This window comes from Biomphalaria glabrata, chromosome 13, assembly GCF_947242115.1.
Source record: "Biomphalaria glabrata chromosome 13, xgBioGlab47.1, whole genome shotgun sequence".
NCBI classification, from domain to species: Eukaryota; Metazoa; Mollusca; class Gastropoda; family Planorbidae; genus Biomphalaria; species Biomphalaria glabrata.
Window position 1 is genome coordinate 19242772 of NC_074723.1, and position 22136 is coordinate 19264907.

General features: G+C 36.4%; 1 protein-coding gene across 3 annotated transcripts in view; it reads left to right on the plus strand.

Moving 5' to 3' along the window:
• The window catches only part of LOC106068015 (anoctamin-7-like), a 95470-nt gene that overhangs the window by 14539 nt on the left and 58795 nt on the right, over nt 1–22136 (plus strand). The window contains exons 1-2 of one of the 3 annotated variants that reach the window (XM_056007969.1): nt 673–810; nt 20556–20726. In XM_056007969.1, coding sequence (XP_055863944.1) covers nt 20613–20726 — 114 coding nt within the window. In that variant the 5' untranslated portion in view covers nt 673–810; nt 20556–20612. Of the gene's footprint in view, nt 1–672; nt 811–4009; nt 4170–20555; nt 20727–22136 lie in introns of those variants that run through there. The other 2 variants (XM_056007967.1, XM_056007968.1) reach the window with 2 other exon arrangements.

Sequence of the window (22136 nt, forward strand, 5' to 3'; positions counted from 1 at the left end):
AAAAATCTAGTCTCCTTCGGGAGATAACTCAGCCCCCCTCCCTTTTTTTTTCCAGTAGCTATTAAGAAACCAAACTTATCAATACCAGCATGTCTCTTATTTGAATATCAATTATAGATTAAATAGCTAACGAAGTATTTAATGCCCGATACTGGGCTGTTTTAATTCTAATTTATTGATTTCCAACTTCTTTTTATTATATAAAATTATATCCACATTCCACGGTATGTTCACCCTTTAGCTTGACACCCATACATTCACCATGAACTGAACATTCACATGGCAGGATGATATACTTCAATGTTGTTTGTTATATTTACAGTCAACATTTATAATTTTATATTTCTACAAAAATTATAATGTAACCCAGAATAATCAACAGAGTCATAGTGTAGAGAGATAGTTGTGTAAGTTTAAAATATAGAGCTTCTAAAATGAATAATAATAAAATAGGTAACAAGTTGTGTGCATAAAATCGTTACTTTACCTTTTTTTTTTTTGAAGTCGCACATTTTTACGTTATCGTCGATTCTTCTTTCTCTGGAAAATTATCGAAGCCATTATCCATCATATTAGCGTCTTCCACTGACAGTTTATTTTTAGAGCTCAGCTTGGAGACATTTTCGTACAAGACATAAAACTGATTAAATGTCTGCAGTTTGAGAACCTTATTGATTGAGATATATCGAACTGAAGTCTAGTTCAATTTCTGTTTTTCTCGCAGCGATAGCAATATTTCTACTCTGGATTTTATTAAAATAAATGAATTCCCCATAAAGCACAGACTAGCTGTTGTGTCCATTTAGCTTGGTAAGTTTCTGTTTCTGTAATATTTGGTCATCTTTGTGTGATAGGCAAATTGTGACTTCAACTTGGTCTTTAAAGAACATTATTTTTAGTCACTTTATATATTGGATTAGTTGACCACATTCTTAAACTGTGTGGCTGTCGTGGTGATATCTGTCAGAAGAAATATCCACTACAAGATGTGGAGGACGGATGCTTTAAGTAATTTGGGATTCAAGTATAAGTTTGTAGGGACCAAATGTGAAAGAGTGGTGACTCCTTATTAAATTTGTATTGATTATTTTGTTGAATGGAGTTTCTGAGATAGTTAAGGTGGCTATTTAACCCACTTCATTCAACCAGTGATTGAGTACTTGATTTCTCTCTTTAATTAGACTTTGAGTATGTCTTCAGACAGGAGTCCAGTATATAGGCAGACTTTTTGGTTCTTTCATAGTCTCGTGTGTTCTCTGGTTACCGTTAAATTATAAATCACTGTCTGAAGATTAAAGGAAGTTTGCTGAAGTTTATGGTGGCGATAAATAATTATAATCATAATCTTTATTATTCATTAGGAAATTGGTCTTACAAATCATTTCTATATTAGCAATTAAACTACAGATCAATAAGGCTAAATTTTAGAAAATAAATGCAGAAATCTGAATACTTATTATAATAATTTAAAATATTCCTACAACTTAAATTTAATTCATGACTATTATTTTGTACAATTGGAATTGTGAAGTCACATATGTAACAAGCTAACATTTGGGACAGTCAGGATAAGAAAGTAAATTGTACATACTTGTATTTTTGTTGCGTTTTCTCTTGATGTATTAGATGTCTGCGTGAGATAAAAAGTCAGCTTGATTTTGTTGTTCACATTTACAATATACCAAATAGAAAATTTAGATCATTCCCTTAATTCCACAAGACATTCTACATTTTGTGGTTGCAATTTTTTTGATAGGGAGGTTGACTACTCTTGCTGTTGTAGAAAAAAAAAAAGCAAGTGGATCTATGGAATTAAGTGGCGAAACTTAGAAGGTACTTGAGATTTTTCCGATTCTTTGAGATTACGTCAAATGTAATTGAATTTACCGAGAAATTTATGTCTTGACGTGAAAAAAATAAAATAAACTTAAACCCTCTTTGGAAGACAGCATCAAACAATAGACAGCCACATGGATGTTAAGTGGAGAACATTTTCAAATATTAAATAGTTGATGTCAGCGGAATGTTCAGTTTTACTGGATACGCTATCTAAGCAAAAAAAAAAAAACGTTTATTGAGTGGAAGATATACAGCAAGGTTTTGAATGGTCAACAGTTCCTCAAGGCGTTATGTCTGATGTCTCAATATGAACTAAGAGAATCTGCACAGCCGTAGAAATTGTCTAAATTTGAGAACACCTTGTTTCCATAAAAATCTACAATGTAGCAGAATGTTGTATTTTCAAATAACTTCAATAATGAAAGAATATGTAATTATTTTTTTTACGAATCGGCTTCATGAATAAGTAAGAAGTAGTATATGAGTTTTGAAAAAAAAAATTTGATTTAAAATATTGTTCCTACATTTCTGAATGTCTGCCTGGCCATTCGGACTTTCATTAGAATGGAACGAAGTTCAAACCTTGCCAGTCGTCTTCCCTTTCTCGAGGTTTGAACTAGACCCTATTTGAACTAGTCCCTATTTGAACTAGGTCCTATTTGAACTAGTCCCTATTTGAACTAGTCCCTATTTGAACTAGGTCCTATTTGAACTAGTCCCTATTTGAACTAGTCCCTATTTGAACTAGGTCCTATTTGAACTACTCCCTATTTGAACTAGGTCCTATTTGAACTAGGTCCTATTTGAACTAGGTCCTATTTGAACTAGTCCCTATTTGAACTAGGTCCTATTTGAACTAGGTCCTATTTGAACTAGGTCCTATTTGAACTAGACCCTATTTGAACTAGGTCCTATTTGAACTAGACCCTATTTGAACTAGGTCCTATTTGAACTAGTCCCTATTTGAACTAGGTCCTATTTGAACTAGACCCTATTTGAACTAGGTCCTATTTGAACTAGGTCCTATTTGAACTAGGTCCTATTTGAACTAGTCCCTATTTGAACTAGGTCCTATTTGAACTACTCCCTATTTGAACTAGGTCCTATTTGAACTAGGTCCTATTTGAACTAGGTCCTATTTGAACTAGTCCCTATTTGAACTAGGTCCTATTTGAACTAGGTCCTATTTGAACTAGGTCCTATTTGAACTAGACCCTATTTGAACTAGGTCCTATTTGAACTAGACCCTATTTGAACTAGGTCCTATTTGAACTAGTCCCTATTTGAACTAGGTCCTATTTGAACTAGACCCTATTTGAACTAGGTCCTATTTGAACTAGGTCCTATTTGAACTAGGTCCTATTTGAACTAGTCCCTATTTGAACTAGGTCCTATTTGAACTAGGTCCTATTTGAACTAGGTCCTATTTGAACTAGGTCCTATTTGAACTAGTCCCTATTTGAACTAGGTCCTATTTGAACTAGTCCCTATTTGAACTAGGTCCTATTTGAACTAGACCCTATTTGAACTAGGTCCTATTTGAACTAGGTCCTATTTGAACTAGGTCCTATTTGAACTTGGACCTAGGACATTTGGAAACAACGTTCGATACGTGTCAAACATAGAAACATTTATAGACTAGAAAAATCATTGACCCGAATGGCTTCTGTACAACCTCTATGATGGGAATCTTCCGCCTTTTGTAGGCAATTCATTTTGAATACAATGCTGACTAGTAACATTTTTTCTGAAATATCACCTCTATTTCCAGTACTAGGCAGTAGTAAATCATTTCAACAAAAGTGGAGACTTGATTTTAGAGTCCATAGAGTAGTATGTATTTTCTATGTTGAAGTGAGCATAGATACTATAGAACAATACATACTTTCCCCTTCTGTGCTCTTTGCTTGCTGATTTAAAGTGCTTATTTTCCCATTAGTTCTCACCCTCCCATGTTTACTCGTAGATAACGCAATTGATTAGATCTGTCCTTACATCTAGACACCTTGAAATCTCTAAATGTGAAAGCGATTTTCTGACGAACTGGTCCCCATCGAATGCTCTTACGATTGGCCAAGATTTGTGTTTTCTCAAGCAACTGATTATTTCCCTTTCCTCACTAGCCCACTGTAATCGATCCTTTGTAGTTTTTTGTTTTTAGTCCTGTGTAGCCAGCGAGCCACTCACTGCTCAGACGGGGGGAGGCAAATCTGCTACAAAACTAAATTACCTCCGAGATTAACGAGACCTGGGGTTACATTCACATTTAGTGGATTTTCACTTGGAAGTAGCCTGGTGTTCGTTCTCCTCATGTTTTATTTCGCTCATATGTAAGTAGATCCTTGTAGTCATGAAAGAGATTTAAAAGGAGGGGGGGGGGGTTCTGTGGTCAATGAAAAAAATATTTCTTCAAGTGTATATTCATAATATTGTATCTATAAATTTGTAGATATAGTTCTGAACTATGAATGATTGACCTTACGGCCTAGTAACTGGGGCTATAGTTTCAAAACGAAGATCCGATTCTTAGTTCTATAGCTACGCTAAAATACTAAAGCGATCATGCAATTAGTAAAGATATGAACGCCCTTCACACCTTGCGATTTATGGGGATCAGATGATGTAAAGGCCGACGGTTAACGAAGGTGTCATGTGGACGGTACAACGACCAACCTCCTTTTCTTCCCCAACAAATTAGAGAACTCGGTGATCCAGGATTCGAACTCAGGATCCCTCAGTTCGGAAGACGACCGCTTCACTATTCAGCCACCAATCCCCTACATTCGCGATAAACTGAAACTTGATATGTACCTTATACAATAATTGTGATACACTGAAAATTCTTAGGGTATACTAATATAGACTAGTATTGTCCATTATCAATGATCAAGTGAAGTGTTAGCTAGGTCTAAACACCTAGTCTTGATTTATAATAAACCACATTAGTTTTGAATGAATTAGTTTATTAGTTAAATACATTTGAATGGTTGGCAGTATCTCTGTTGATTGTTATATAAAAAGTTTAAATTGTCCTATAAGAACATTGTAAAAATGTAATGATCATAAGGTAAATTGTAAATATATTTTTTTTAATTTTTATATAATACAGTGTCAATGGTTTTATTTATAGGATTCACTTTTAATTACAATATAAATCACTAACAATCACATCCCAAATATACGCATAACAAATACTTTTATTTAATTTCTGTGTAGCAAAGAGAAATATTTTGGACAGTGCATAAACAGATCTCAGCCCATGACTATATGTAGGCCTACCAATCTATGATAACCAGGCCCATGACTATATGTAGGCCTACCAATCTATGATAACCAGGACTATCAAAGGCATTTCCTTTACAGTTGTAATATTATGTCAGACATTGTCATCTTAGTGAGCCATCCACCGTCACACTCACACACACACACAAGTACGCACAGTTTCTAATCTCTTCAGATAGGGAGTTCTATGTAGCGTGACATTGCTGTATAGCGGCGATTGCCCAAAAGCACACATACATTAAGCCTTCTATTTTATTCATTTGGTTCTACAGCAAGTCTAGTGGAATGTCTCCAATCTCTTTCTGTAAGTGCCATTTGCTGTGCACTGCAGCACTGGAGTATCTTGAAGTTCAGACGTTGTTACATTAAGGTTTGATGGCCTCTGGAACAAAGTCTCGAGTTGACCCAGCTGACATGACTACCCGACAAGTTTAGGGGCAAAAGTGAAGGTGGTTGATTGTTGTTTTGGCAGCACTTTAATAATAATAATAAATTTAAATTACAAAGCGCTACTAACAACCAAAATGTAGGTTCCAGGCGCTGTGATGACATTACAAACATAAACACGTGAGCTAAAATGACAAACTAATCTACAAAAGTTAGGAACAGATAGGTCTTAATGTTCTTCTTGAATGTAGTGTAGCATGTTGTCTGTCTGAGATCAATGGGGAGTGAGTTCCAAACCTTAACTCCGTGTACTCAAAAAGCCCGCAAACCGAAACTTTTATGGGAGAAACGTGTATCGCTAGAAGCGTTGAGTCCATGGAGCGCAGTGTTCTCTGAGGGACATATGGAGTGATCAGTTCGCTAAGGTTCAATGACTTTTTTAAAATTTTATATGCACTGATGGCAATGTGTGGCCACCTTAAAGTCGATTCTCGCTTTCACAGGAAGTTAACTGAATGTGATCAAGAGAGCAGTAGCAGAATCGTGTCTTGTTTTGCGTAAGACTATTCGTGCTGCGTTGTTCTGAATTATATATATTTATTCTAGATGTTAAGTTCTAAATTTTAAGTTCTAGATAAGTTCTAGATGTTATGTTCTAGATGATTAGTTTTATATGTTATTAAGTTCTAGATTTAAAGTTCTAGTGTTTACGGTTAAGAAGTTTAGTTTACGTTCGAGGTTAGGGTTAGGGTTAGTTTAATTTCTAGTGTTGTGTTCTAGATGTTTAGTTTAAGTTCTAGTGTTGTGTTCTAGATGTTTAGTTTAAGTTCTAGTGTTGTGTTCGAGTTCTAGTGTTGTGTTCGAGTTCTAGTGTTGTGCGATAGATCCCCAACATTCCAGAGCTTACTTCGCGTGTTGTCTTGCAGACGATTGTCTGTCCAGATCATTGATCAGTCCCCACCAAATGGCCAAGCCAGCCCAAGGGTCTGACAACATAATGGCCACCCGTGTGCCGGTCAGCGTCTTCCGATTGCGGTATTAATTATCGAAAGTGGCTTGGCCCACTGACCAGTCACGAGATTAAGTTTGAGCACGTGGTGCCTCGTTGCCGACATCGTTGATGTTGGGGGGGGGGGGTGCAGAGTGTGGAGACATTTTTAAAAGGTAGCGTCACAATAAGACAAGATATTCGTTTCCTTTGTAAAGACAAATAAGAAGCTGTTAGTCTCTTTAGTGTTCAAGTCACTATAGTATTGATTTATGACCACTCTTGTACCATATATACACCAGAGACTGGTCTGTGATGCATCAAATAGAAAGTTATGGTTCAAGTTAACCTTATTTTTTCTTTTTCATTATTTATTAGTTTACTCTGAGATATTCAGATGTGTCACTGTTTTTGTGTGTGTGTGTGTGTGTGTGTGTGTGTGTGTGTGTGTGTGTGTGTGTGTGTGTGTGTGTGTGTGTGTGTGTGTGTGTGTGTGTGTGTGTGTGTGTGTGTGTGTGTGTGTGTGTGTGTGTGTGTGTGTGTGTGTGTGTGTGTGTGTGTGTGTGTGTGTGTGTGTGTGTGTGTGTGTGTGTGTGTTTTTTTCTTTTTTAAATGAACATGGCGCGCTATCGTTTAATAAACTCATCAGACAAAACTGTGTCGACCTGCATTCAGTTAGGCCAAAAATAGGAAGGTTTGATCACCTTACGGTTGGGAACAAAACAATATGCTGATCTTTATTGAGTTGTGATAGACACTTACATTAACCTGGGATGAAATAGGCACGAGGACAAATGCTCCTTGACAAACTTATAAGCTCTGAATAAAGAACGTGTGCACTAAAGTAAGAAGTGTTATAAACGCATATAGAAGAATCACAATAGACCTAAGATATTTACACTTCTTGGATCTAGAAGTGGGAAGCGTGGTCGAGAGGCTAAGTGCGCTTGAACCTGGCATGGCTACCTAGAAGGCAGAGTTTTGTTTTCTGAACGATTAAAGGCAGATACCCCCTCCCCCACGACTGGTCCACAAATGAGATTGGATCAAAAGCGCTCTGAGCATGCTATAAGCATGAAAGTAGTGCTATATATAAAAGCTATAATAATAATCTATAGTTCAATAAATAAGTCAAGTTCAAGTTGGAAATACATTCTTTTTATTTTTATTTGAATGTTATTCTTTATAGGACAACCAACAAATGAGAACAAAAAAGGGGGGTGGGGGGTAGCAGTAGCGAAGAATGAGGGGGAAAAAAAAATCTATGTGATATGATGTAAAAAAAGGCAATTGATGATGATGTATATATAAATAGAGAGAGAGAGAAAGAGAGAAAAGAGATGGGAAAAGACAAGGGAAGGGAAAAGAGATTTAAAAAAACGGAAACTGAAGAGACAGACAAATAGACAGACAGAAAAAAAAAGAAAAGAAACAAAACGAAATATTAAGTCTAAAATAGAAAGAGAAAAATAAAAAAATTCGATAGCACAGCAAACATTACTAATATAGTTTCAGTGATAACACAAACTCATAGGTAGCCCTTAGACACGGATCCGCCCATGGACTAAGAATATTTAAGCCATGGTCTTGTTTTGACTAATAAACTAATATCGTAACAATATAACAACAGTCTAGTCCTAGTTTAAAAATAACACGAACCTGTGTAGAAAGTCTTCTAGGTTCTAAACAATAAAAATATAAAAAATACTGTTAAAAAAAAGCTTCTATTAAGTGTCATTGTATCCATTCGTTTGGATCAGTCGTGTCAATTATACACACATGGACCAAGACATAAAGGATTTGTGCAATTAGAAATATTTGTACCAGTTGTTGTTTTTTTTTTAGCTTTTAACTTTCTCAATGTGCTTTGAGCCTATCAATTTCTCAATGTGCTATGAGCATATCACACTTCTCAATGTGCTATGAGCCTATCACTTTCTCAATGTGCTATGATCCTATCACACTTCTCAATGTGCTATGAGCCTATCACTTTCTCAATGTGCTATGATCCTATCACTTTCTCAATGTGCTATGAGCCTATCACTTTCTCAATGTGCTTTGATCCTATCAATTTCTCAAAGTGCTATGAGCATATCACACTTCTCAATGTGCTATGAGCCTATCACTTTCTCAATGTGCTATGATCCTATCACACTTCTCAATGTGCTATGAGCCTATCACTTTCTCAATGTGCTATGATCCTATCACTTTCTCAATGTGCTATGAGCCTATCACTTTCTCAATGTGCTTTGATCCTATCAATTTCTCAATGTGCCATGAGCCTATCACTTGTCTCAATGTGCTATGATCCTATCACTTGTCTCAATGTGCTATGAGCCTATCACTTGTCTCAATGTGCTATGATCCTATCACTTTCTCAATGTGCTATGACCCTATCAATTTCTCAATGTGCTATAATCCTATCACACTTCTCAATGTGCTATGAGCCTATCACTTTCTCAATGTGCTATGATCCTATCACACTTTCTCAATGCGCTATGAGCCTATCACTTGTCTCAATGTGCTATGATCCTATTACTTGTCTCAATGTGCTTTGATCATATCACTTTCTCAATGCGCTATGAGCCTATCATTTGTCTCGATGTGCTATGATCCTATTACTTGTCTCAATGTGCTATGATCATATCACTTTCTCAATTCGCTATGAGCCTATCACTTGTCTCAATGTGCTATGAGCCTATCACTTGTCTCAATGTGCTATGATCATATCACTTTCTCAATGCGCTATGAGCCTATCATTTGTCTCAATGTGCTATGATCCTATTACTTGTCTCAATGTGCTATGATCATATCACTTTCTCAATGCGCTATGAGCCTATCATTTGTCTCAATGTGCTATGAGCCTATCACTTGTCTCAATGTGCTATGATCCTATTACTTGTCTGGACCAGTTGTGAAAAAAGAAAGCAAGAAGGGTGAGTCTTTGTGAATGTTTACATGATCGATTTTAAATGTATAAAAAAATGTTTACTCAGGGCTCAAGAGTCCTCAAGGGGACTGATTAAACTTATATACCATCACATCTGTCAAGTACGATTTCTTTTCCTTGTTCAAGATTTTAAAAAAAATAACCACCAATAATAATAATAGTAAGGCTTGTCTTTGAGTCCGAAGATTATTGAGGAGTACAGCATTTCCCTTGGCTGCAAAGCCCCAACTATGACCTACATATTTCGCCACATCCAGCGAAGACATAGCCATTGTTTGCCGGTTGTCGATTTAGATTTTCTTGTCGCCGTCTACGTCTGTCATCGTCAACGGATTTTCTTTAGGTCTCAAATGTGTATCCCGCTGTCTTTGTAAGTGACCTCCAGGCACGTCGACGCCTAAGCTGGTCTTTAAAGTGTTTTGGTGGGGCACCTCGACTACCTTTCAGCTCACCAAAAAAAGACTGCTTTTAGCACACGTTCGTCCCCCATACGGGATACCTGCCCTGCCAAGCATAACTGTCGGGCCATATTAACTAATTGGTTAGTTGTTTTTTTTTTAATTGATTCTTGTGTTGTCAGGTAAAAGAAATAAATAATTGTGCAAAATTTCAGCTTGATCCGAGATAAGGTGTGGGGAAAATAACACGTACAACCTTTTGACCAGACAGAGTTGATATAAGCTTTACAGAAATGTTTGTGGTTAAGTCAGAATCGCGATTTTAAAGAATCGTTTGGCGTTACTTTTTCAATAAAAATCAAACAGAACTACCTATTATCGATAATGAGACTTATTGGCCAAAAGAAATTGATGTAATGTAAATAACAACAGTATCGATAGTTCATTTTAAACATAAAACTGCTCGCTTTCAGGAGATAACAAGTAGACGCAGCACATTGCAAGCCACAAAATAAAGTGAAATCAAATATTTGGAATGGCTTTTCTACTTTCTGCAAACCTGACAGACAGACCAAACAAAATTAATATTGACTTTCTCTTTGTGGGAAACAAAAACAAATACTTAGTATTCGAGACTCTTAGGGGACTAACGGAGTATATTGTGCATGTACCAAGCCCGCTACTGCCCGAAACACTGTCTAAAAAAATGACGATTCTAAAAGATGTATGTAATAGATAACTTACATTGTGCATTCTTTCTCTTTATAACCAAAATCAATATGTTTTTTCTGAGGGGAGAGGGTTGTTAGTAGCTAGCACCCGGGAAATACGCACATTTTTTTTTCATTTATCCTTATAATATTGTTCAATGATATAATTGAACAATATTATAAGGATACATGTTTTAAAAATCTACAAAAATTTATCATACTTATTTTTTAACTATATTGTCCCTTAAATGTATGGGTTGTTGTAATAGAGGTGTTGGGTTTTTTTAATGAAAAAAAAATAAACGACTTGCATAATTAACTTTAAAAAAAAAGTTTCACTTTCAGAAGTCAAAATGTAGACATAGCAGCTAACCTTTGCAAGACACAAAAAATGATGAACTCAGATTTTCAATAGCTGGCTCACAGACCTATATATATTATATCTAGATTGGAAAACGGAAAAAAATTCTTATCCGCGATTGATCAGCTCACAGACCTATATATATTATATCTAGATTGGAAAACGGAAAAAAATTCTTATCCGCGATTGATCAGCTCACAGACCTATATATAGATTGTCATGTATTAATCACAGAGCTATAAGATCACGTAATTTCATGAAATAAAGCCACTTCCTGTTAGTTTCGATTAAGATAACATTTTAAAATTATAGATTGAAATAATTCACGTCTATTGATTTTAGTTATCTTTTGTACATTAAAATAGATTGATTATCTAAATCTTATTAGATTATTTATCTAAAAATAGCAAAATAATAATTAAGAGACGAGAGTGCTCTTTTTTCGATGTTCAATTACTAGATCTAGATCTAAACATTAAATTATATGTTACATAGATAAGGGTTGGAAAAATACAATAACTCTACTTCTTCACAAAACAACGCCTTGTTTCAACTTTAAAAAAAAAATTTCATGACATTTTTGTAGTGTTAAAAGATCTCCATGCCCAATCTAGATATAATATATATATATATAGGTCTGTGAGCTGACTTTTTGAGATCTGAACCAGACAGACAGACTGACTACACGAAACTTATGGCGGCTTACAAATGACTGTTAATTCGATCAAATTGGGAGATATTCCATTAACCATAATTTGCTGCACCAATTTTTCTCTCAACCCCTCCCGGCCTGTTTGACCCCTCCCCCCTTTTACTCGCTTTTCTCCCCCTAGTGTCCCTACACACTCCAACCAAGTGTTACTATGGCCTTTTTTTTTTTTGACATTTATCAAGAGAACTCCACGGGGAGTCATGTCCCGATTTCCCAACCTCTAGTCACGTGACTAACATAGTCATGCGTAGTGCGTCAATGTTAACAAAATGACTCTTCTCCCTTCCAAATGGTTCCATAAGACTAACTATAATACACTTTTTTCTTTGACAAAGCTTATATCAAGTCACTCTGTCAATCTGCTACGAATTTTGAACAAGTTATTCCCCTGCCACTTCCCAGTCTCAGATCATGTTGAAACATTATTCATTGTATCTAACAAAACAGGAATGAATCAAATAATTAACACACAATTTCTTTTGTTAGATAGTGGTAATTAATTTATTTTTTGCTTATTATCATTATGAGCAAATAAATCTTACAGCATTGAGAATATAGCTTTAAATATGGAGTTATTCCCCTTAAATATATTTTAATGGTGCTTGTTTAAGTGTTACGTTAACAATCAGTATCAGATGGCTGCCGTGTCGTGAGGTCAGCGCTCTAGACTGATGTCTCGGTGGTCAAGGGCATAGAGGGAAGGTTTGGGCTAGGATGTAACTATCAGGGCCGGACGAACGCCAATGCAACCTATGTGGTCGCAGTGGGTCCCGCACTTTCATCGGCCCCGTGCTAATTCCAGGAGTAAATTATTAAATTAAACCATTTTAACTTATATATAATAACAGGGTTTCCGCGGCCTCCTGATTCTCATGGGACTTCTGTAGATATCCTGCAATTGCAAAATATACGAAGAAGTCATGGAAATTTCCTGAAATTATTAAAATCTCCTGAAAACTCATAAAAATTTCTTGAAAAATAGACAGAATTGTCATTTTGGGGTGCCACTCCTACGCGCGATAAATGAAAAAAAGGCATTGTCAGCTTTCATGTAATAAAAGTTAATGTATTTTCTAATACAAAATCTTAATTTTGACATTATGCTTATCCCTACCCGGTGATATTGTGGCCCTTTCGCAAAGGGCTCCGCAATTGTTAGATTACCGGCCCTGGTAACTTCAATTTTGAGTAAGATGATTTAAATAACCTTATTTCCTGTTCAAAACATCGTACTTTGGATTTTCTTTAAACACTTTTTTTCCTCTTTTGTTTAAAACATCTATTCACGTCAGAATGTCTTGGAATCTGAAAGGGGGAGGGTGGAGGGTGGAACCTGGACAAAAATCTCAAAAACGTCTGTAACGATTTTCTTAGAACTGTAACAGTTGCTGTATATCACTGAGAAAGGAATGACTAGCTCGTTGGTAAAAAAAATAAAATAAATTTGGCTTTTAAAAACATGGCGTAGTCAGCTGTACTGTAGCGATAACTGAGTTGTTTATTAAAATTTATTTTAAAATTGCTTCCAGTTTATTGATAGATTATTTAGGTTTTGCTTATAATATCTAAATCTTATATACATTACATTTAAATTCTAGATTCTAGAACTAGATTGAGATCTAGACTAGATCTTAAAGAGTTTAAATCAGAAGTCTAGATTTAGATCTATTTCTAGACGTTTATATAATGAAAGTACCAAGAAATAATTACACAATTATGTCTTTCTCTCTCGCTCTCCCTCTCTCTCTCTCTCTCTTTCTCTGAATTTCTCTCTTACTCTCTCTCTTTAACTCTCTCTTTTACTCTCTCTCTCTCACTCTCTCTCTCTCTCTCACTCTCTCTCTCTCTCTCTCTCAATCTCTCTCTCTCTCTTTCAAACACATACAAACACATGTTTTCTTTGTAAGCAGCCATTCTAACGTGAGTACTGATTCTTCTCACCCTGTGGTATTGTGGCCCAGACCTAATTGACTGTGTACACTGCTGTCTCTCAGACCTGCACTTTACCCCCACGTGAGAGACACCCTCTCTCCCTCCCTCTCACCCTCCCACTCCACCAGTCCTCCACTATCCCATGCCATCCTTTCATTCAGCAATACCGCTGAGTATTCAAATAAAAGGAAGCAATTTTCCCGTTTTACGCAAACACTCTTTTCATCTTCTCTCACTCTCTCTTTTTTTTACCTTTTCTCTTTATCTCTCTTTTTATTCTATTTGCTCATATTTTTCATCCCTTTATCAGTAAGCAGCTTTTTCTCTCTCACACACACGCATAAGTCATATAATCACTCACTCAACTAGACTGTCACACATAATGATTTAGAGTCGTACACACATGCATAATCTCACTCTTACATTGATAAAAAAAGACTGTGTCAATAGTTAACAAGGGAAGAGATAGGAGTAGAGAGGGCCGACAAGGGAGATAATCCTTTTGCCCTGACACATTGTTGATGTTGTTGCGATATTGTCCCAATGCATATTGCTGGCCAGCTTAAAGCTAGATATTGGCTTATATCTTTTTTTTTACTGATTTCAAACTCGTATCGCGCTGGTCAACAAGCTAATAATATACTTTTGTCTCAAACATTTAGCAGTATGTTTCGATCTAGTTTTTCTTTATTTACTTGTATTTATTCTTATTATAAATAGTCTCCCTTACTCTTCTGAAACTTACGAAAGAGTAAAATGTAAGATTTAGACGTTCAACGTACTCTTGGAACTCTAGATCTATTGTCATTTCTCATCTCTAGAGACTTGGGACAGAGGAAACAAAACGATTCGCCGTAATGGTAATGTAGACTATTGTAGACCTAACCTACATAGGATCAAGCAAAGCATCACGTCCGTGTGTCAGACAAGACATTGCTTACTTATTACAAAGCTTGTATTATTTCACTTCATCTGTCTGTCTGTCTGTCGGGTACACATATTGTACATGTTATTATTCCCACTTCCAATTTTTTGGATTAAGTTTAAACTTTACACAAATATTCATTGTCCCTAACAAAACATGAAGGAACAAAAAAAAGCCAATTAATTTATTAGCTGTAAATAATTAATTTTGTGTAATATATACGAAAGGAAATATATAATACAGTATTGAAAGATACAGTCGTAATTGTGCAGTCCTTTCCATTTTATAAGATTATTTTTTTTAAGTGTTTTTTTTTTTTTGTACTTTGTTTCAAACATTTAACTTGGATAATGAGTAGGCCTGACATTCATCGGAATGTTAGCATCCAGCAAAACATCGCGTCCGCCTGTCAGATAATGTTCACTTACTGTAGACTTTGTTTGCTTTAGTTACGTTCCTACCGTTGGACTTTTATTACAAGAGCTTAAATGAAGTCCGTCTGGTCAAAATATTTTACACGTTATTTCCCCACTCCCCATTCTTGGATCAAGTTGAAACTTTGCACATTCTCGATGACAATCATGAATCAATTCAAAAAATTAACGAGTTAGTTAATCAATTAGTCGTAATTAATTATATTATTATATGTACACGGGTATAGAAACAAGAGCCGGCGAATACCAACCGTCGGAGGGCAGCCAGTGACAATATTCACGCACACTCGCACCCCAAAAAACAGCCTTCGAACTGTCAAACAAAACGGTTTATCCTTTTTGGACAACAAACCTGTATAGTATTGCTTGTATATGGTTAACTACGAGTCAATACAAAACATTTAAATTCTTGATTCTAAATAATGGATGTCATTTCACTCAATTTGAGCAATGTTTTCAAAAGAGTAATTTTTCTATATAACTTGTTGAAAGATGCGCTGAATGGCTAAATGAAAGATACTAGCTGTAGAGCCAATTCTTTTTATTGATAGCTCCGAGAAGATTTGAGAACTTCAACTTGTTCAGGCCTGTCACATGTAGCCTACTTTGTGAGCTCCATTGCTGCCAACTAAGCTCTCACATTTCTCGGGGAAATAATTCACACGTCATATGCTTATAGCTGTGTAGGTAGCATGATGTAGCGATAATAAGCTTGTCCATTAAGTGTAGCAAAACAATGAATAAACATATGAACATGATTAAACTACTTTGTCACCAACTGGTAACACCACCTCTAGGCCCTACGTTACCATTCTATGTAATGTTAAGACTCCAGATGACATTTTTAAAACCCATTGATGTGGCCGGAATTGGTTGTCGTAAAGTTAACATAGAATTCTGGAATAATTCCCAATCAGTGACCTACACGGAGAACTTTTGGTCCGGTAGATTGCTAGCCCAGTTAAAAAAAAGACCTTACGGAGGCCGGCAAACATCACTGAAATCTGAACTCATTATAGGAACAGATAGGAACCGATGAATGTGGCTAGATATTGGTGTTCATAAAGCTAAAGTAGAGCTCTGGGATGAAGGTTCCTGGTCTTGCGGTATACACACTGGACTGTCGTTCGGTTGTCTCGATGGTCCAGGGTTCATACCCTGCCAGCTGCCATCCCCCATCTGCCTGCTGAAGGTTTGAGCCAGGAAGTAGATTATCTTCAACTCTGAAGAAACATCCGACACATGTAAACAAATGTACAACAATTCCCGATCAACGGCCTCATTCCACACAGAAACACAGAGAACTATTAGTCTGGTCGATCGCTAACCCAGTCCAAAAAAAAAAATTCTCACTGAGGCTGCAACCTTCCTGCTGACATTTGAAATCATTATAGGAACATAAATGAATGAATTTCCTGGTGTGCGCTGATTGACCGAAGGAGGACGTCTCGATGTATGGCTATGGCCCAACTCCATAATGATCTTGACCATCGAAGAACGTTCAAGGAGAAGCGGGAGATAAAAGACTGGTCTCGTTTCTGACCTCTGAGAGAAATCCTTCTCAAAGGCCATAGAGTTTTGGCGTAATCCCCAATCTTTAACGGATTTCATTGTAGGTCTGCTCGATTACTGAAATCTTTTTTATTTCATAGGTCTTCATGATTTGTCCAATGTTTAGGAAAATCGTTCAAATTTTTGAAATAGAAATATGTATGCAAATATCTACAGAAAAAGTTTATGGCTAAATAATCAAAGAGAGCGAAGTCGGATGTAAAAAGAGAACAAAAATACGATTTAAAACTATACTTTTGATAGTAACTCTTGTAAATAAAATAAATGAGAAATGGACAAGCTCTCATCCAAATCACAAGAAAGATGACGCTTACTATAAGCTATCCCAACAAGACCAACGTCTAATCTTTCGACTCAGGACCGGACACAACAGAATGCGACAACACATGCACCGGATGCTCAAAACTAAAACCAGTGAAATCTGCCCATATGGAGTATCACCAGAGAATGCCAACCACGTCCTCCAAAACTGCTCTCTTTACCAAGAGGCCCGTATAAAACACTGGCCCCAAAACACCCCAATAGAAAGAAAACTATATGGAGAGCTCCCTGATTTGGAAACCACTGTGCAGTTCATCTCATGTATTAGTCAAGTCATCTGAACACTCCAACATAACAATTAGAACGAAGAAGAAGAAGAAGTAAGTCTCAAAGATGGGTTTCTTTTTATTCCAGTTTCGATCTCATTGTAAACATATAATGTTTTCTGATTAAGTGACTCTGAACCCGACATCCTGTCAACAGTTGTCTGTTATTTTAAAAATATAAACAGCAACCTGACAAGAACAAAATAAACCGTTTCAATAAGTAGAATTAGATCACACTCTGGGTGTCATGCCTACGTAAAACATGCGTTTGAACATTTGGTTCTAGGTGAGTATAGTGTAATTTTAGCAGGTCCAGACAGCAGAAGCGCAATTAGATACTTGATGCCTAGATTGGCAATATAACACTAGTCAGGCATGAGTATCGAACTGTTTGAACCCCCCCCCTCTCTCCTCTCTCTCTCTCTCTCTCTCTCTCTCTCTCTCTCTCTCTCTCTCTCAACACTCACGTTCTATTTTTCTTTATCCTTCACACTTTTTTTCTTTCAATCTTTCAGACACAATCTGTTTCTCTCTTTTTCTCTCTCTCTTTTTCTCAATCCTGTTCTCTACCTCTTCCACGTTCTCTTTTTTTCTTTCTCTTACTCTCAGTTTCTCACTCTCTCTCTCTCTCAATCTTTCTGTCTCGTTCTCCCTCTCTCTCTCTCTCTCTGTTTCTTTCTAGCTCTATGATTGCGTGTCTATATAATGTATTTATGTTTGTGACCAAACCCAAAGCTAGACAGAACTCCACGAGAAACAGAAGCCGTGTCTACACGTCACTATGACGAGGTATAGATCAAGAAGTCCAAGAAGAAAAAGAGTTGATTGCCTTAGAGCGAATATTGTTTTGCATCCTCCCTAAGACGCACAGTTCTCAATTTATCCAAAAGCTTTATTAGGCCACTGCTACCTATATGGCCGCTGTGGGCCCCGCCCGGCGCTAATTCTAGGTGTAAATTATTAAATTAAATCATTATAACTGAAATTATTAAAATCGTTTGAAAAATAGACAAAATTGTTATCCTTAAGGCATATCCTACGAAATACCATCAAAACCCCGGTAGAAATTTTAGCTTATCTGTTCACTAATGAATGATACACTACTTTCCCAAACTACTTTGTAGCACTCAGAATATTTTTAATATTACCCGTAACAGTGGCATCTGGTGAAAGAAACTTCTTGCGCCTCAAACTAATCAAGAATTATTTGAGCTCAACAATTCACGAAGATAGATTGAACAATTTTGCAATTCTTACTATTGAGCATGATCTATGTAGGAATCAGAATTTCGATGATATAATGTTTCGACCTCGCTACATGCATGAAGTAAATTGGATCGGGATTTTGTACATAGTAAAGTTTAAAGAATCAATAAAATGTAAAGATACATTTATTTTCTAATATTAAATATTAATTTTCACTTATTACCCTTATCTCTACCCAGATTAGGGGGGGGGGGGGGGGCGCGGAGGCCAAGTGGTTAAGCGCTCGGCTTCCAAACCTGGGGTCCTGGGTTCGAATCTCGGTGAAGACTGGGATTTTGAATTTCGGGATTTTTAGGGCGCCTCTGAGTCCATCCAACTCTAATGGGGGAAAGTAAAGGCGGTTGGTCGTTTTGCTGGCCACTTACCACCCTGCTTTGTAACCATTGGCCATAGAAACAGATGACCTTAACATCATCTACCCAATAGATCGCAAGATCTGAAAGGGAAACATTACTTTACTTTTACTACCCAGACTGGGCCCCGCGCAATCCGTTTCGTAAGGGCCCGCAATTGTTAGGGCCGGCCCTGGTCAAAGGTCACTTCTTAACATGCACACAAATTGAAATAAGTAACAAAATGTAAACACAAAATGAAATGAGAAAGCTCAGTAGAGACTTGACATGTTTATAACTATTTCTACTGAGTTACTCAATTTTTAACAGGTTTATTTTGTATACACACAAACTATTTTCAGACTGGAGTAAGTCACAAGAATAAATTGGGGCTTTTTTTTGTGTTCTTTTAAAATTTGAATATTTTTACAAAGCTTAAATTCACTCTGTCTGTCTGTCTGTCGGTCTGGCCAGTTTTGGCACATTAGCGACACACTTGTAAAGCTAATTAGCGTACATCAATGATAAGTCATAGATCCAGTTATAATTATTTGTATACCCATTGTGTTATATTTTATATTTTAAAAATCCACTTTCGAAACTCCCTCTTTAAAATCACTAAATTATCATCGGAATTTATTTTCAACCACCGTTTCATTTACATTTAGTCGAGTGCTCTTGGAGAAAATGATTTCAGCCTAAATCGCACAAAGAGAAACATGCACAGCTGTTAGCAGGCTTCTCCCATAGATCTAACTGCGTTGCCATAACAGGTTCTTTCTCATCAAGGCTCATTGGGGCAATATTCTAAACATCGTCATTGTTCAATTCAAATGTCAAACTTTCCATTAATTGGTTTTGAGTGGTCGGAACAAGAGAATTGGTTTACGTCACAGCAAATTGTGTGTGCAATTTTTAGCTTAGTAATTTTTGTACGGTTTCTACACCCTTACTTAAGAAGAACATGTAAGTCATTTTGAAAGCCACTATCAACTAATTCAAGCAAACAGTGGAAATATCGATAGATCCTTGTCATGCCCTTTAGATAAAAATCTTTTTTTTTAATCAATAAGATCAGCCGTCTTGATCATCAACATAGAGTGACGTAGACAGGTTTTTATTAACAATTTCCTTTAATAAAATGGATGTCAAAGGTTGCTCAAGCTGGCATAACGATACAAAAGGACAAAAAAAGAAAATGCTGTGTTTGTGTTGAAGTCAAAACGACATTATTACATATGTTTAAAAAATTATTAAATTAAGGAAGGCATTGCATTTCTTATTTTCATATTGTATTCTCAAGAGTCTTAGTGCCCACTTTCGTCACCCAGGGGTTGATGGCTTTGCACTACTAATGGGCCTCTAACTAGCGGTAGCAAAAGATATTTGATACGAAGATCAGCGGCCATGTATTGAGACATTATGAAACTTTTAGTTCAGTTATTATTTATTTAGTTGGAAACAGTGAAGCTTTATTTGGTGTCCTTGACGCTAAATTTATTCGTGAAAATTTCCAATAGAAATGAAATACATTTACAACAAAATGCGTAGACGGTAGATATTAATACTTCATGGTATTGACCTACAATGTGTACCCTAGGTGAAATCTGTCCTTAAATATGTTTTCTCTCTCTCTCTTTTTTTTTTTTCTCTCTCTCTCTCTCTCTTGCTAGAATCTTTACAATGCGTTCTTTGTTTAGCTCGGAGAAAAAAAACAACTAATTCAGTTACCCTTTTGAGATATCCGTAAAAATGCCGGGTCTCGTGGCTGGTGTTATGTTCAATATATTTCCCACGTTGATCAAATTTCTCCATGTCTCACACATTTCCAAAACAAAGGCTTCCATTTTTTTTTTTAAATACTTTGTTTTGTTTTTCAGCCTGTCTCATTTCAAGGGTTGTATTTTTCCGGGACGAAGTAATAAGTCGATTCCGGAATGGAGCGGAACAAACTAAATGGAGTTAACACGGTCCCATTGGATGACTACGGAAGTACGTCCAACACAAAACAGAAGGACGACCAGATCCACATCATGACGGAAGACCAACTGGTAAGTGGATTGGTTGTTGTTGTTGTTTGTTGTTTGTTGCTACATACAAACAAAAACTTGTGTACTTTTATTTGTTGTGCTTTATACAGGGTATTTCTTTAGGCGTCTTAAGTGTTCATTGCATGGCTTTTGTTTAGGCGTCTAAACTGTACTTGGTTTATACAGAGCTTTTGTTTAGGCGTCTAAACTGTACTTGGTTTATACAGACCTTTTGTTTAGGCGTCTAAACTGTTACTTGGTTTATACAGAGCTTTTGTTTAGGCGTCTAAACTGTTACTTGGTTTATACAGAGCTTTTGTTTAGGCGTCTAAACTGTTACTTGGTTTATACAGAGCTTTTGTTTAGGCGTCTAAACTATTACTTGGTTTATACAGAGCTTTTGTTTAGGCGTCTAAACTGTAGTTGGTTTATACAGAGCTTTTGTGTAGGCGTCTAAACTGTACTTGGTTTATACAGAGCTTTTGTTTAGGCGTCTAAACTGTACTTGGTTTATACAGAGCTTTTGTTTAGGCGTCTAAACTGTACTTGGTTTATTCAGAGCTTTTGTTTAAGCGTCTAAACTGTACTTGGTTTATACAGAGCTTTTGTTTAGGCGTCTAAACTGTACTTGGTTTATACAGACCTTTTGTTTAGGCGTCTAAACTGTACTTGGTTTATACAGAGCTTTTGTTTAGGCGTCTAAACTGTACTTGGTTTATACAGAGCTTTTGTTTAGGCGTCTAAACTGTACTTGGTTTATACAGAGCTTTTGTTTAGGCGTCTAAACTGTACTTGGTTTATACAGAGCTTTTGTTTAGGCGTCTAAACTGTACTTGGTTTATTCAGAGCTTTTGTTTAAGCGTCTAAACTGTACTTGGTTTATACAAAGCTTTTGTTTAGGCGTCTAAACTGTACTTGGTTTATACAGACCTTTTGTTTAGGCGTCTAAACTGTACTTGGTTTATACAGAGCTTTTGTTTAGGCGTCTAAACTGTACTTGGTTTATACAGAGCTTTTGTTTAAGCGTCTAAACTGTACTTGGTTTATACAGAGCTTTTGTTTAGGCGTCTTAATTGTAGCTCTAGTTTGAGATATATAGACCTTTTCTTTGGCGTCTTAGCTGTAGGTCTAGTTTGATTTATACAGACCTATTATTTAGCCTTCTTAAGTGTTCATTGTTCTATACAGGGCTTTTGCTAAGTTGTCTTAACTGTACTTGATTTATACTTAATTATACTTAGTTGTAAACAGAAGCTATATTAAAAATAGCAGATTTACTGTCGTACGGATTTATCAACGGTCGAAGGTTCAACCCCTGCCCGCTCCCACCCGTCTTCCTGCTGAAAGTTTGAGCCAGGAAGTAGATTATCTTCAACTCTGAAGGAACATCCGAAACATGTAAAACATTTTACAAACATTTTATTAGCGGCC